Genomic DNA, 14,001 nt, shown 5'->3' on the forward strand with positions numbered 1-14,001 from the left:
GTCTGTCAAACTTACCTGCCATGGACTCTTTCATAAGTTCCATGAAATCGTCTTCGGACAATCCGGGGAAAAGTACAATGTCAGTAAGTATTCTCTTTACATCCTTACTTAAACTCTTGGCTGTCTGTACACAAATGACAACTGAGATGTTAAAGTGTCTGAGCTTCTTAAGAATTCGACACATGTCTTGTTCTCTGTTCTTTAACAAAGGATGAGAAGCAAAGTCATCTAAGATAAGAAGACATCTATGAGGGTACGTTTTCCAATCGTAAGATTGCAATTTCTTCGAAATGTATTCTTCTCTAATATTCTCTGCATTTCCTCATTTGGGTCTTTAAACTTCGAATTGACATACTCATTTATAGCATTATACTTCAAAACTCTTCTTTGGTACTTCTTTATCCAATCTAACAACTCAGAGTCTTTTATACATACTAACTTAGACTTCTTTATAATATCTTTGAACGAATTGACGGTTTGGTCAAATTGACCCGAAGTACTACAAATGACAACTAACTCATAGAATGGGTTCTTCTCATCTAGTTCTTGTTGTTGTGCAGCCATTTTAAGATAAGTGAAAGTCTTACCCGACCCAGGCGGTGCAATTAGACCTGTTATACCATTCTGAGCAAATAAGAACTTGTCATGTATGGGTTTTATCTGAGCATTTTCCAACTTCCTCTTGTTCTTATTTAAAACATTCTCAAATTTTTTGTCAATGTCAGCAAACTTTTTTCTAACATATTTTTAAAAAATTAAAATTTTTTATCTTTTAGAAAATGTCTAGCGATTTCGCTATCTATATTCGAGACAAGCTTTTTCGACAGCAAAACATCTGTCGACCATAAAAACATAGTGTAACAAGAAAGGTGAATTTGTTCTAAAGTTCTGTTTCTGGGAATATGACAAGAACCATAAAACATTAAGCAGAGAAGTCTTAAAATTTGTCAATGACAGACTTGTTGACAGAGATGACGCCTCTTGGAGAGATGAAGTCCAACAAAACTTCTTAGAATGCAAAGAAGACACATGCACTGTTCTTGAAGATGAAATAGAAAACAGAATAGAAGAGCTATTAAAGGACAAAGAACTTTTACAAAAATATGGTTCTGAGAAGTTTGACATAACTCCACCAGAAAAGAAGAAGAGAGAAAAGAAAGAAAAGAAAGTAGAAGAAGAGAAGAAAGAACCAGAGCCAGAGAAGAAGAAATTTGACATGTAAAAATAAAATTTTATTTTTAGAACATTTCTGGGTCAATGTCAATGTTCTCTTCCTCTTTAGGAGCAAACACTGGCTTAGACTCTAAAATCTTTTTACCCAATTTACCTTGAACTTCAACTATCTTAGACTCATAATATTCATAGTCGTCTGCTTTCTTTGGTTCATAAGGTATAACAAGTTTGTATGCTTTGCCTTCTTTAAGGTTTGAGAACCTTCTGTCAAAACTTTCTTTGACTGTTAACAAACCTTCTATGTCTAAGTCTTCAAATTTTGCACCATTTTTAGTCACAACAGCAAACTTAACTGGTTCGATGTTCCAAACTTTGCTGAATGAAGACTTTTCAAAATGGTAGAAGTAAACATTCAAATATGTGAATGGGTCTAGTTCTTCTTTAAGTCCTGACATGTACTTGTTTACTGAGATGAATTTCGTCATCTTTTCTATCGGATAAAAAAAAATATTTTTTTTAAATTTACTCAGAAAAATTTTTCTTTGTATATACACCATTCTGTACGTCTAAAAGACTTTTGACATTTGCCAAGAATGTTCGTTTAGACGCTGTCATATAACCATACTCTTGACAATATTGTTTATACGAATCGTACAATGACCTTTCATCTAAACACTCAAAGTCAGTTTCATCTATGAACAGTTCATATACACTCTTGTTTGCTTCTAACAATGTTTGTCTCTCTTCGGTATGTGGAATTTGTCTTGGATTGAACTTTGAAATATCTAATGTCATAAAATATGAGAACAAGTGGTTGTAAAAGTCAGATGTCAAAGTTTCTGACAAAGCGTCAAAATATTCTGTATCTTGCATATGAGCTTCTGACGTTCTGACAACTACATATCTTCTGTCAGAACTTTCTAACTTCATCGGAACAGCATTGTTTGAAACCATAACGAAGTTTGCAACATTTTCACAAACTCTTTGGTCTTTATATTTTCTTTCAACAACTCCAACTTTGTCTGTTATAAGACTCTTCAAAGCATCTGAGTTCAAAACTTTTGTTGTATCTATACTTTGAAGTTCGTTACATACTATAAGTTTCATATTCTCTATTGAAGAGTTAAATTTACCGCAGATGTTTTCTAAGTTTGTCATATTCGGATTCGAATAACCTTCTAACAGTTTGCACAAAATATCTGTAAAGAATATGTTCTTACCTGTTCCTTGTTTTCCAATTATAATGAGAGCAGTTTCATTTTTAGCACTTGGATGTTGTAAGATGTTTGCAAACCAACATAAGATATACTCATAAACCTTTTCGTTTCCATTGCATATAATTTCTTTGACATGGTCTAACCAAGCTTCTATAATATTTTCTTTCCATTCTACTTGTTCATATTTATATCCAGTGAAGATAGAATAGAAGTTTGGAGAAGGTGTATAAAACTTTATACCACGAACTGAAAAATCTTCAAGTTTTGACAATAAGATATCCCAAGCATCTAATATCTTCATGCCAACTTGTACGACTTTTATTTTCTTAAGTTTCTGTTTACATTCTTGTTCTGAAACTATTGTCGCTTTAGGTTTGTTAAAGACTACATCCCATTCTTTCATAACATAACATTCTGGGGCAGAGTCGACATAAATGACTAAACGTTTCAAATTCTCGACTGCTTTGTTATAGTCTCGAAATGGACACATATTTCTGAATGTTTGGAAGTCATAAAAATCTGAAACATCTATTCTGTACATTTTTATAAAAATAAAAAAAAATATTTTTTTTATTCTTGAGCTATTTGTTGCATTTGTTGTTCTTGAGCTATTTGTTGTTGAAGTTGTTCTTGTAATACAATATTTCACCAGTTGCATCTTCCAATTCGAAACTTTCTGCCGTCATTGACAAATACATAGGACATAAAAGTTTTACAGGAACAAAGTTTGCGTCAACTAAGGTTAAGTTTATGTTTGCTAAAGTGTTTGAGTTTACTAAAGCTGAAACTCTGCATTCGAATGAACAATAGGCAAACCAGCAGAGAATGTGTTATTTATACGCATGAGTATCTTTTGGTCATAGTAGTTTCTGTCGACATTCGAATAACACTTTGAACCTAAGTTTGAAACAATATATAAAAATAGGTGTACTTAAAGTCAATGGAACAGACATTCCTTGGATGACACCTTTTCCTGTTATAGGAAACTGTTGGTAGTAAAAACCAGATATAAGTTTTGTATTATAGCTCATATTGTTTATAGTAAACTCAGTCGGACATCCAAACATAATGAAACCTGCTCTAGTTTGCAGCACATGTTACACCCGTACTTAAAGTATTAAATAAGTCAACAAACTGTTGGTGGTATATCTGGTAAGTATCTTCAAAGGAGTATTTTTTACCATTCACAACAATAAAATCTTCTGGTGTCAAAAGAGCAAAACAGGCTTTAGTCGTCATTGTGTTTAAAGTTAGTTTACAATATCGTCCTTGAGGACTTTGTAAGTTTGTTGTTATAGAATTATATGACTCAGGGTTTTTAGTCGTAATAGTATAAACACTATGTCTTCTGCCATTTACTTAGCAAATAAATTTTAATGAAATGTTGTGGTCGTCAAATATTTTTATGACGTCTGGGAAACTATACTTTAAGTTCAACGTTTCACCTCCTTTCATAACGTATATCTTGTCAATGACATTATATGAAACACCACAGCAACTAACGTCGGGTTCTATTTCTTTGATGTTTATATCGTCTGCCTCTGTCAAAAGTTTCAATAGTTCTTTCAAAACTTCATGAGGTGCAATGACATATGAGTTCACTTTTACAGGGTTGTGTTCGACCAAGTTTAACATTATACCTAAAGCTTGACAAATCTTCTCCTGAGTTTGAAGTTTGTCTTTCAGTTGTTGGTAGTCGTTTCGAATATCTGCAACAGAACTTAAGTCTCTGCTAACTTCAGGGTATGTTGGTTGTTCTTTTTACAGGAACTATTGTTATACATCTTGGTCTTCGTATGGTTTCCCCACTTCAACATCTCTTTCTTTGACATTGACAATAACACTTTGACTGTTTGTTTGAGTTGGTGAATTTAACTTCACATCTGCCACCGCCATTAAACCTTTTGAAACACTTACGCTTCTATTTTTCGGAAATGACATTTTACTTAGAATAAAAAGATGGACGTATTTGAGTATCTCTTCGAATTGAAGCAAAACAAAGTTTACACACACAAACAATACAAATACATTGACAGAATAGTTCTTTACACAAACAATGGAAAATGTTATAGAATAGCAGTCTTTGCTGAACCAAATATTTTCATAAAGCAAAGAAAGTTGGTATAACTGAAATGGTGAAAGTTCTTGAAGCAGACAAAAATATAACTTCAAAACTTACAGATATTTCTAAAGGTAAGTTTATAATACAATATTATGTCAAAACTGGCGTACTGTCAATATTTGACGGAGAGAAGTCAGTTCAAGAACAACTTACTGACCTGCTGCCAAAATCTGCTCGATGGAAGCTGTCGTTATGCCAATCTGAGGAGCCCCAGCAGGTTTCATCGAACGAATCTTCAAAAGAGCATCTTCCGTGAAAAAGTGCTATTGGTTTTGTAAACTTCTTTGCTTTCAATTCATCTGGACCGTCTCTGTCACCAGTATATTGTATTTGAACTGTACCAACAGTTGAAATACCCCCATAAAGTCTTCTGAGTCAGCAAATGGAATGCCAAGCCAAAAGTTTGAACGGTCTCCATTTGTATATTGAGTTTTTTGACTTCCTGTATGGGTCCATACTTTCACATATGGCATAATAGAACTTTGCATTTCAGGGTTAATGGTTGTTGTGAAGTTGTTGTTAAAGTTCATAGCATCTAATGTCAAGTTGTATGACCTCATATCCTCAACTGTAGAATATTCTTCTCTTGGATAATATTTGCCATCTATGTTTATATGATATTTAATACCGGGGTTGTAGAAACAAGAATAGTCATTTATAGTTCGTCTGAACAGTACAAACATAGTATCTGCATGTTTCATTGCAGTTGTTTAAGGCAATATCTGTTCTTGCACCTGGGTCAGCACTTTGGTTTCCAACTTCACCTGCAAAGTCTTTGACAGATATTTGGTGTATAGGGAACATAAGTGGAACTGCAATATATTTGGCAGCTAAAGCATTTGAAATATCTGGGTCCAACATATAGACTGCAAGTCTGCTTTCTATTCTCTTGCATTCAAATTTTTCGCATGTGAACTTAACTGGGTCCCAAGCAGTTCCAGCAGCATTGAAATAATAGTTTACTTCAGTGTTGAAGTTTGAGAAACCAAAGTCTAAGTCAACTTTGTCTTTGCAAAAGTCGGCGAATGACGTTTTATTTGTTCCCTCTACGTCTGTAATAGTGAATGGGTCTTGTGTTGGTGCAATGACTAAGTTATTTTTGCTTGGAGTAAGTTCAATAGAAATTTTTCCTGCCCAGTTTGGCAAGTATCTTAAAAACCTGAAGATGAGGAAAGATGACAAAGGAACTCTAAGTTTCAGTTTTACTTTGGTTACTGCTGCTGCAGTTTGTCCAGAAAGGTTAACATAAACTCCTGGAACGTTAGGGTCAAGTCTTCTTATTTTCTCAATAGTTGCATACTGGTCTGTTTGTTCTCTAGCTTGTGGTTGTACTGAGTTTCTCAAAGCGAACCATTCATAGTTTGCCCATGTTACTGTTTGAACTAAGTCAGAGTTAGAATATATCTTATATCCCATGAAAACTTCTGGAGCATATTGGTATCCGACATAGAAAATTCCATTGCAACCTTTCTTGTTAGACAACTTGGCAGAAGGTTTTATTTCAATGTCTTGTTCCACGTATAAGAATGAGTTGTCAATAGAAATTATATGAAACCTGTCGCAAGCAATATCTACTGTTGTTGAAGAACCTTCTCCAAACTCACCTACGTTTCCATAAGAAACAGCAGTTGTATATTCGTAAGTTCCAGGAACTATTTCTGACCTTCTAATGGCATTGTCACATTCGTTATACCATTCGGAAACATTTCCGTTCATGGCATCCAAAACTGTTGGCGTTATATTCTGAGCGGCGTACATTTCATATGGGTAAAAATATAGAATAGTTGAATTTATGTGTCATAATAGAACCCACTCGGACCAAGCTTTACTTTCTTCCTGACTGAGTTTTTAACTCTTCTTTTTCCTTCATTGCCACTACTTTCACTAGATGAAGTTACTTCTTCACTACTTTCACTTTGTTCTACTCTTCTCTTCTTCTTTGGTGTCGCTTTTGGTAACTTGCCCTCTGCTTCAAGTTGTAGCATCTTTGCCTCATGTTCACCTAGTATGTTGTAAATTTCCCATGTCCTTTTTGCCTTTGGGCTCTGGTCGCCCATCTCAGGTAACCTATATCCTAGAAAGATTTTGTCATAGTTTGTATTTGAGTCTTCGCGTATTGTTTGCATGACTCTTTCCTGAGTTTCCGGTTCAAGCTCTTCAAACAGAGCTTGTCCATATGGAATAAGCTCGTTTCCAAATATATGTTTTTGTAGCCATTCTGGTTTTCTTTCCATGTTACCAACAATATCTTTTGTGAATGGGAAAGCTTTTACCCAACGTTTCAGTCTTGCGTCATTTATTTCTGTAGTTGGTTTTATTTTGTCAAGGAACATGTTTTTCAATACTAACATTTCATTTGGTACTGTCCATTTGAGTTTTCTTAAATATTCATCCATTCTCGGTTCATTGTCTGCAAAGTAAGTTTTTATGACATTTTGCAAACTTTCGTTTGCAAGGTCATGTACAATAGGTTCTCTTCCTTCTCTCTCCCTAACTTTCTTTCTAAACTCTTCACCAAATATACCATCTCTATGGTTCTGTGTAGTTCTTTGAGATAAATGTTCTAGAACGTCAGGTGTTATATTTCCATCAGCCATGTTCATTTCATACTGGTTCAAAATATCTGCATCTTTCATATCTTTCAATGGCATTAAAGCCGCGCTGAAAATACCAGCTAAATCTGGTTCACCATTGACTTCCATTGCGTCTACAACTTCTTGGAATTGTGGTTGTAAGTTTATGAACCACCTATCCGGGTTAGCTTTATGACCCCATCTCATTGTAGTTCCATAGTCTGCAGAAACAAAAGTAGGTTTGTTTCCATATTGGTTAGGTTCTGAATGAACTTTAAACAATGTTTCATTTCTATATGTTTTGTTGAAATTTAACCTTTTATTTTCACCGAGTTCAGCCAAAGATTGAACGTTATATGGTCGTAAGTAAAAAGGGTTATTGTATTTGCGTACATTTTCTTTCAGTACTTCCATTCTATGCTGAATATTTTCATCTGGTGTTGGAGTCTTTTGTATGTCGGCAAACATTTTTCGATATTCTTCTACCATGTCAGCCGAATTTTTCTTAGACTCTTGGAAAGATTCCATATTCACCTCATACTCTTGTTGAGGGTCAAGATTTTTCGGCTGTTCCAAATCTTCATCTAGTTCTGTGAAGTTAGTTTCCAAAGGAGGGACTTGTTCGTTTCCTTCAGGCTCTTCTAGCTGTTGTTGCTGAACTATTTCTTCCATGTCTGGTTGTATCTGAACTTCTTCCTGTGGAGTTTCTTGTACCTCATCTGCTGGCATTTCATATATTCCGAGACCGTTTTTAACAAGTTCCCTATTTAAGTCATCCGGACTCATAAACCTTTCTTCTTTCGTTCCGTCTCTATTTTTTACGCGTTTCATGAAGAGAGTTGAATTGTCATTTAGCTCTGACACCAAATATCTCGGAGTAAATTCAGTCATGTCATTTGGATGATATGCTATTAAATCATATCCTTAGCGAGCTTGTATTTTCCAGGTTTGAAATTATATCCCATTTGGTGCTGAGCCATAAAGCTAAATAGGTTCGGGTCAGTATTTCCTTCCTTGAACTTTCTAATAGCTTCTTTATATCTGTCACTAAAGTCAAGAGTATCTGGGTAACCATAGTCTTCTTTAAGCATTTTTAAGAAATCTTGGTTTCCTTGTTCTCTACTTCTTTTATGCCCTTGCTCTGTTTGTGGTTGTTGTTGTGGAGGTGGTTGTTGTGCAGGGTTTTGAACTGTTGGTTGTTGTGTTGGTTGTTGTGTTGGTTTTGGTGCATGCCTGTGTCTGTGTCCATGTGACGATGTAAATGTTTTAGGTAGTCCTGGTGCAGGTGCTTCTCTTGGAGGGTTTGGTGGTATATAAGTTCCACCAGCTAGTATATAAGTTCCACCAGCTGGCACATATGTTCCATCTGCAGCATAGTGTCCTACCTGACTTTTCGTTTTTAAGAAAGCATTTACTAGGTCTGTTTTGGTCTGTTGTAACTCTTTTTCTTGACTTTCCACAACAGTTGCTCTAACGGCGTCATAGGCACTTTGAACTGCCTGTCTCGTTGCTGCATCTGTTATTTTCGTCATATTTTGTGCTACTTCTCTTAACTCTTTGTCGAAACCTTCAGACTTCAGTTTCTTTCCAGATGAGAAGTCGTTCACTAGTTTCACCTTACTATGAAGAGCTTCGAAGGCGTTCTTAAAGTCAGCATTTGTTAAAGCTTCATTTGAACTGTCTTCATCCGCTTGTATTTTTGTCCTTATTGACCCTATAAGTTGGGCTGCTTTAGCGTTGGCTTGGGTATCTAACCAGTCATTGTTAGCTTTTATATATTCTGCGCTTTTCATTGCCTTTTGCATGGCTGCGTCGTTATTTTTACTTTCTTGTGCTAAGTTTTCATACTGTACGGTTTGGTTTTGCAACTGTAAAAGTTTTTCTGCCTTTACATTTGCTTCAACTTCTTTTTTATACTCATCGCTATCCATATATGTCTTCAGGGCTTTTTGTTTTATCTCTTCATCTTTCAGTACTTTATATTGAGTAGTATGGTTTTTCAAATTTATAACATCCTGTTCCATTTTTGCTACTTCTGCTGCTTTTTCTGACACTTTTTTCGCATATTCCTCTGTACTTAGTTCTTTCAGTTGTTCTTCTTTCTTCTTTTTCTCTACGTTTAACTCATTGAGTTTCTTTGTGTGTCTGTCATATTCTAGTTTCTTTTCGTTTTCACTTATTTGTTTCTGTATGTCTATGTTTGACTTTTTGACATCTGTTATTTGATTTTTGAGTGAACTCAAATTCATTTGACTTTGAGGGTTATAAGCTGTTCCGTCTGCAGCTCCACCATAGCCTGCCATTTTCGCTAAAAGTGCCGCTCTTAAACCTCCACTCTGTGCACCAATAACTCGGTTTAAAAGCATAGGGTTGCTTGACATTTGTTGCAACATAGTGGGGTCATTCAGCATTTGTTGTTGCAACTGTTGTTGTGGTGTCAGTTTTACTATTGGATGTTTCAATGCTCTCTTCCTCTTACGTATATTCTTACGTAGCTTACGTGGCATTTTAAGTGAAGTTAAAAAGCGGTTTTTGACAGATGTTTATATGACACTTTTTGTTCAGCACAAAAAACTACTCGGTCAAAGTGTTGTCAGTTTTGTAAAATAACCGTCCTATCTCATTCTATAAGGGAGAAAAGGCTTCTCAAAGTATACTTCCTTGGAACGCCTGTAACTTTTCCTGTAGCGACGATAGACCCTTACTTGTCCGGACAAAGTTATACTAAACATCTTCAGGGCTAGAGGGCACGAAGTGCCTGGAGGCCCCACTACCTTTTTTTTTTTTTTAAATTGATTCAAAAAAAATGGAAAGACAAGAAGTGGATCTGCCAAATGAAAATCAGATTTATATTACGGCATATCTTGAATATTCTATTGGCAAAAAGACAGCAGACCAAGTTGCAAAAGATTTGCACATAGGTAGAAAAAAATTATTATTAAAATGGCAAGAACTTGGTTTAAATCCAAAAAAAGCTCGGAAGACCAGAAACTCCTCTTAGAACAGATTTGTTACCAACCATTCACGAAATAAAAGCTAAGTACAATCTAGGTTAGTTAGTATACCTAAGTCGTGTACTGAGGCACTGCGCGCCTCCGTACACAACTTAGCTGTTTTGACACTTTACAAAACCAGTAACGTATATTTTACAACACAAACACCAACTTAACCTTAAATATTTATAAAGCCGCCAACCACTTCACCTCACTACTGTAAAAAATAAACGTTCTCACTTACAAAAGTATTGCAACTCTTCCCATTGCTGTGCTTCACACAATAGTTCATATTCTTCAGTATCGCTGCTGTCGCTCCAATCGTCAGAGTCAAAATCACTGTCATAGTTTATACCTGTAAGTTTTGACAAAGCTAATGAAACACGTTTACCGTTTGTATCGTATGCTTGTATAAACTTTCCATTCTTCATTCCTTCATAAACGCTCAAACTAACTTTACCCTTTCTCCCTCGTATCTGATAGAATGTATTTTCACGAGGAACGAAGAACAAATTCTTGAACTCATGACCGTTGTAGTTTGTTATCTCAATAGTTTTCGTCATTACATCCAAATAAAATAAAAAATAAACTTAAAAATAAAATAAAAAATTAATGATATCACCACCCTCACATGTATGAAAACATCCATTTAAATTTAGGTGAAGTGGTGAGATCTCACCTCTTTTTTCACCTGTTTTTTCACCCTGTTGAATTCATTGCTTTATAACTCTCTTCCTTGGTTTCTTTTTAGTTGCTTTCTTCACGTCTGTCTCCAACTTGACTGTCTTTCTTCTTCGGCCGTAATGATACCAGTTACTTCCACCAGTCAATGGGTCAAATGGTCTTTCGTAAGGGTTTCCATACATTCCATAGGGACCATACGGAAGAACTACTGGTGGAGAAGAAACATTTTCTTTAGTTCCATCGACTCTATTTAAATGCATTGTTTCACCTTTCATCTGGTCATTAAAGTCTTTTGCATGTTTTGCAAACTCATCATCCTTTCCTAAAGCATTTTCTGACTCAGTCGCAACCAAATTGGATGCTTTATTTATGAGCCCTATTTTATTTAATCTTAACTTCTTTACAACCCAGCCTCCAATCTTTCCTTTATTTGCATCTAATGTCTTCGAAACTCTTCCTCCACTCATTTTATTTACTGCGTCATAAGCTCCAAGTGCTTTTGCTCCAAATGCTAATGCTTTTGTTCCCATTGCGCCTAAAGCTGCCCAAGCTACCATTTACCCATATTAAAATCATCTCTCTTCAATATTATCTCATAAAAGTTCTCGTTACTGGAGAAAGTCAATGAAACATAAACATTCTCACGGGCTTCGCCCTCACCGCTTTGCGGTCTATCTAACTTCTTTCTTATATCATCTATACGCTTCAAAATGTCTGAACAATTGCTAACATCTTCTACAACAGTTATTTCATCATGAATGACCTTCAAGAACAAGCTCATTTAATATGCTATTAAAATCATCTCAATAATGAGTCCATCCTTTCCATCTTTAGGTAGCACAACATCTTTCATTGAAGAAGGTTCGACAAGTCTTATGTTAAACTTACTGACAAAGTTTGTTATACTATAATGCTTCGGCGGCGAATACATATAGTTTGAAAGACATAATATAGATTCTTCGGCAAATTCACTTATACTGGATTTTATAACAATGTTCTCACGAGACCAAACGCCACCAATTGACAATCTTGTAAGCAATCCTGCTGAACCTTCAACTGTAAACGTCGATGGTAACATTCCACGAAGGTCATCTATTGACATCGTTGAGTCACTGTATTTAAATATTTTCTTAAAGCAATCGTCATTATCTAACCATGCAATAGCTTTGAAGTTTTCATTTGAATATACATCTGCTTCATTAAATGTAAAACCTGACTTCTTTGCAGAGACGACTTTAAAATCTATTGCATTTGTTTCAAAATTATATGCTATGGTAACTTCTGAAGGTAATGGGTGTCCTTCTGCAGTAAGTTGTTCTCTCACTACCGTTTGAAGCTTTGTATTAAAAACTTTCATGTCATCTCCTGTATCTAAGTTCACATACACAGCAACAGGAAAACTATCTTGCTTCTTTGTTTCATCATTATATCTCAAAACATTAAAGTTCTTCAATAATATTGTTCTTCCTGCTGGAATACTTCTAACTTGTCTTATTTCAATAGCTTTCTCACCTCCTACATACTCTACCCAGTGTCTTGGATATTCATAAGTATACTGACTTTCTTGAATTTTGGTTGGTTTCATCATAACATGTTCATAGTATATCTTTATACTCTTGTCAGTTAGACTCGGTGCTATGTTCTGAATATTTCTGACTTGCATTTTTAATGGAGATAAAATGAAGCATTTAATACATGACGTAGATGAAGACATGAATGAAACTACAGACAAACTTAACTCTTCTCTTATTCTTCCTTTCAGCAAAGATTATGAATTCTGTTCAAATGGTGTTTATTTCTATTGTGGAAAGATGGGGTCAGGAAAGACATTCAACCTCATTCGTCATATACTCATAACAGAGCGTTTAGGAAACGACTCTTACTATGACCAAATCATTATATCAGCAACTTCAGACTCTATGGACTCAACAGCGAAAACATTCATGAGTAAAGTTCAAGCATCTGTCGTTAAAGTTCCAGACAGTGAACTCATTGAATTTCTTCAACGTTACATTCGACGTAAGAGAAAATATTATGCCATCGTTGAATTTATACAGTCAGGAATGCAAAAGACTTCAGAAGAGATGGAAAGAATTATTGACAAACACCACTTACGTCAGTACTCAGGAGTTTACGATATGAAACGACTGACAAACTACATTCTGTCAAAACTTTCAAAATACCCCTTCAAAAAGTATCCTTCAAATACTCTGCTCGTTTGTGACGACTTCGCCGGAAAAGGTTTAGTGTCAAAGCCTGACTCACCATTAGCTAACATCATAACTAAAGTCAGACATTACCATTTAACTGTAGCAATACTTATGCAAACATGGCGTTTCCTTGCTTTAAACATAAAACGTCTCATAACTGACTTCGTTATCTTTCAAGGTTTCTCACGTTATGATATTGAACTCATTTGGAAACAGTCAGGTATAACATTACCTTTTGAAGAAATTTGGGAAGCATATAAGTCTCTCATCTCTCCTCGTTCATACCTTGAGATTCATATCATGACTAATACCATTAAAGTCAAAAATATTCCATGGGAACGACCAACATTGTTTTAAAGTTTAACCTTCAATTGACTGATGGTAAACAAATTCCATGCATCTCTGTCGCCATTTCTGTTAATATTTTTGCTGTCATTCATATCATCCACTTCCCCATCCGTTAGCTTTTGAGGATATGCGTTAGAATAGCTGTTCTTAAATGAAGGCTTTTCACCTTTGAGAGCATAAACTCTATAACTTTCTGCATACTTTATGTTTGAACCTCCTGAGCCATCATTGACATAAATTTTTATAGGTTTCCACCCTTTGTTCATATTCCTGCTTCTTCCCTTTGCTCTTTTGTTCAGTAGTTCTACATCTTTATACACAACACCTGTCTCGGTGAATTCAACAATATTTTCATTCGTTAGCTTTACATTCAAACCCTTGTCGAGTATATTGTTCATTTCATACATATAAAAGGTTTTTATTCTATATGAAATGAGAAGCAAATCCATCTTAGCTGGTGCCGTTAATGTTCCAATTGAACCAACATCAAATGTTGACTCACGAACGACAAACAATATTGTCATAAAGAACTATAGTTCAGAGTGTTTGAAAGAAAAAGAACCAGAACTGAAATCCGTGAATTTAAACTCAGCTTCAAGTGCAAACGCTACATCAGATGTTAAGTTAGAGTATCCACCACTGGACCAAATTCTTTCAAGAGAAGCCAACGACAAACCCTTA

At 35.2% G+C, this 14,001-nt stretch overlaps 10 protein-coding genes and 2 pseudogenes across 12 annotated transcripts, besides 3 other annotated features; 2 read left to right on the plus strand and 10 right to left on the minus strand.

The window, feature by feature from the left end:
• Window positions 1-7,349: part of a mobile genetic element that runs on past the window's edge.
• Window positions 229-743, minus strand: TVAGG3_0306660 (annotated as a pseudogene). The gene has a single exon. A coding segment is annotated over exon 1 (515 nt).
• Window positions 1,239-1,658, minus strand: TVAGG3_0306670 (protein of unknown function, DUF4108 family; the record flags this gene model as incomplete). The annotated part of the gene is made up of 1 exon (XM_051229680.1): window positions 1,239-1,658. One exon carries the CDS (start codon window positions 1,656-1,658, stop codon window positions 1,239-1,241), a length of 420 nt encoding a protein of 139 aa, XP_051099410.1.
• Window positions 1,696-2,931, minus strand: TVAGG3_0306680 (uncharacterized protein; the record flags this gene model as incomplete). The annotated part of the gene is made up of 1 exon (XM_051229681.1): window positions 1,696-2,931. One exon carries the CDS (start codon window positions 2,929-2,931, stop codon window positions 1,696-1,698), a length of 1,236 nt encoding a protein of 411 aa, XP_051099411.1.
• On the minus strand, window positions 5,790-6,270 carry TVAGG3_0306690 (uncharacterized protein; the record flags this gene model as incomplete). The annotated part of the gene is made up of 1 exon (XM_051229682.1): window positions 5,790-6,270. A coding segment is annotated over one exon (481 nt), but the record flags the coding sequence as incomplete, so codon positions are not given.
• TVAGG3_0306700 (protein of unknown function, DUF4106 family) lies at window positions 6,303-6,845 on the minus strand (the record flags this gene model as incomplete). The annotated part of the gene is made up of 1 exon (XM_051229683.1): window positions 6,303-6,845. The coding sequence occupies one exon, from the start codon at window positions 6,843-6,845 to the stop codon at window positions 6,303-6,305; it is 543 nt and encodes a 180-aa protein (XP_051099413.1).
• Window positions 7,350-8,975: 1,626 nt separating the features above from the next.
• Window positions 8,976-9,592, minus strand: TVAGG3_0306710 (protein of unknown function, DUF4106 family; the record flags this gene model as incomplete). The annotated part of the gene is made up of 1 exon (XM_051229684.1): window positions 8,976-9,592. A coding segment is annotated over one exon (617 nt), but the record flags the coding sequence as incomplete, so codon positions are not given.
• A 547-nt stretch (window positions 9,593-10,139) lies between these two features.
• Window positions 10,140-10,314: a terminal%2Cinverted (terminal inverted repeat of Maverick-1A transposon ID:TVAGG3_0306720).
• Window positions 10,140-14,001: part of a mobile genetic element that runs on past the window's edge.
• Window positions 10,315-10,641, minus strand: TVAGG3_0306730 (uncharacterized protein; the record flags this gene model as incomplete). The annotated part of the gene is made up of 1 exon (XM_001325372.1): window positions 10,315-10,641. One exon carries the CDS (start codon window positions 10,639-10,641, stop codon window positions 10,315-10,317), a length of 327 nt encoding a protein of 108 aa, XP_001325407.1.
• On the minus strand, window positions 10,856-11,319 carry TVAGG3_0306740 (protein of unknown function, DUF4107 family; the record flags this gene model as incomplete). Its single annotated transcript, XM_051229685.1, has 1 exon — window positions 10,856-11,319. A coding segment is annotated over one exon (464 nt), but the record flags the coding sequence as incomplete, so codon positions are not given.
• Window positions 11,544-12,013, minus strand: TVAGG3_0306750 (annotated as a pseudogene). The gene has a single exon. A coding segment is annotated over exon 1 (470 nt).
• On the plus strand, window positions 12,118-12,312 carry TVAGG3_0306760 (uncharacterized protein; the record flags this gene model as incomplete). The annotated part of the gene is made up of 1 exon (XM_051229686.1): window positions 12,118-12,312. The coding sequence occupies one exon, from the start codon at window positions 12,118-12,120 to the stop codon at window positions 12,310-12,312; it is 195 nt and encodes a 64-aa protein (XP_051099416.1).
• Window positions 12,475-13,329, plus strand: TVAGG3_0306770 (protein of unknown function, DUF4106 family; the record flags this gene model as incomplete). Its single annotated transcript, XM_051229687.1, has 1 exon — window positions 12,475-13,329. The coding sequence occupies one exon, from the start codon at window positions 12,475-12,477 to the stop codon at window positions 13,327-13,329; it is 855 nt and encodes a 284-aa protein (XP_051099417.1).
• TVAGG3_0306780 (uncharacterized protein) lies at window positions 13,326-13,577 on the minus strand (the record flags this gene model as incomplete). Its single annotated transcript, XM_051229688.1, has 1 exon — window positions 13,326-13,577. A coding segment is annotated over one exon (252 nt), but the record flags the coding sequence as incomplete, so codon positions are not given.

Source organism: Trichomonas vaginalis, chromosome V (genome assembly GCF_026262505.1).
Source record: "Trichomonas vaginalis G3 chromosome V, whole genome shotgun sequence".
In the NCBI taxonomy this organism is placed as follows: Eukaryota; Parabasalia; order Trichomonadida; family Trichomonadidae; genus Trichomonas; species Trichomonas vaginalis.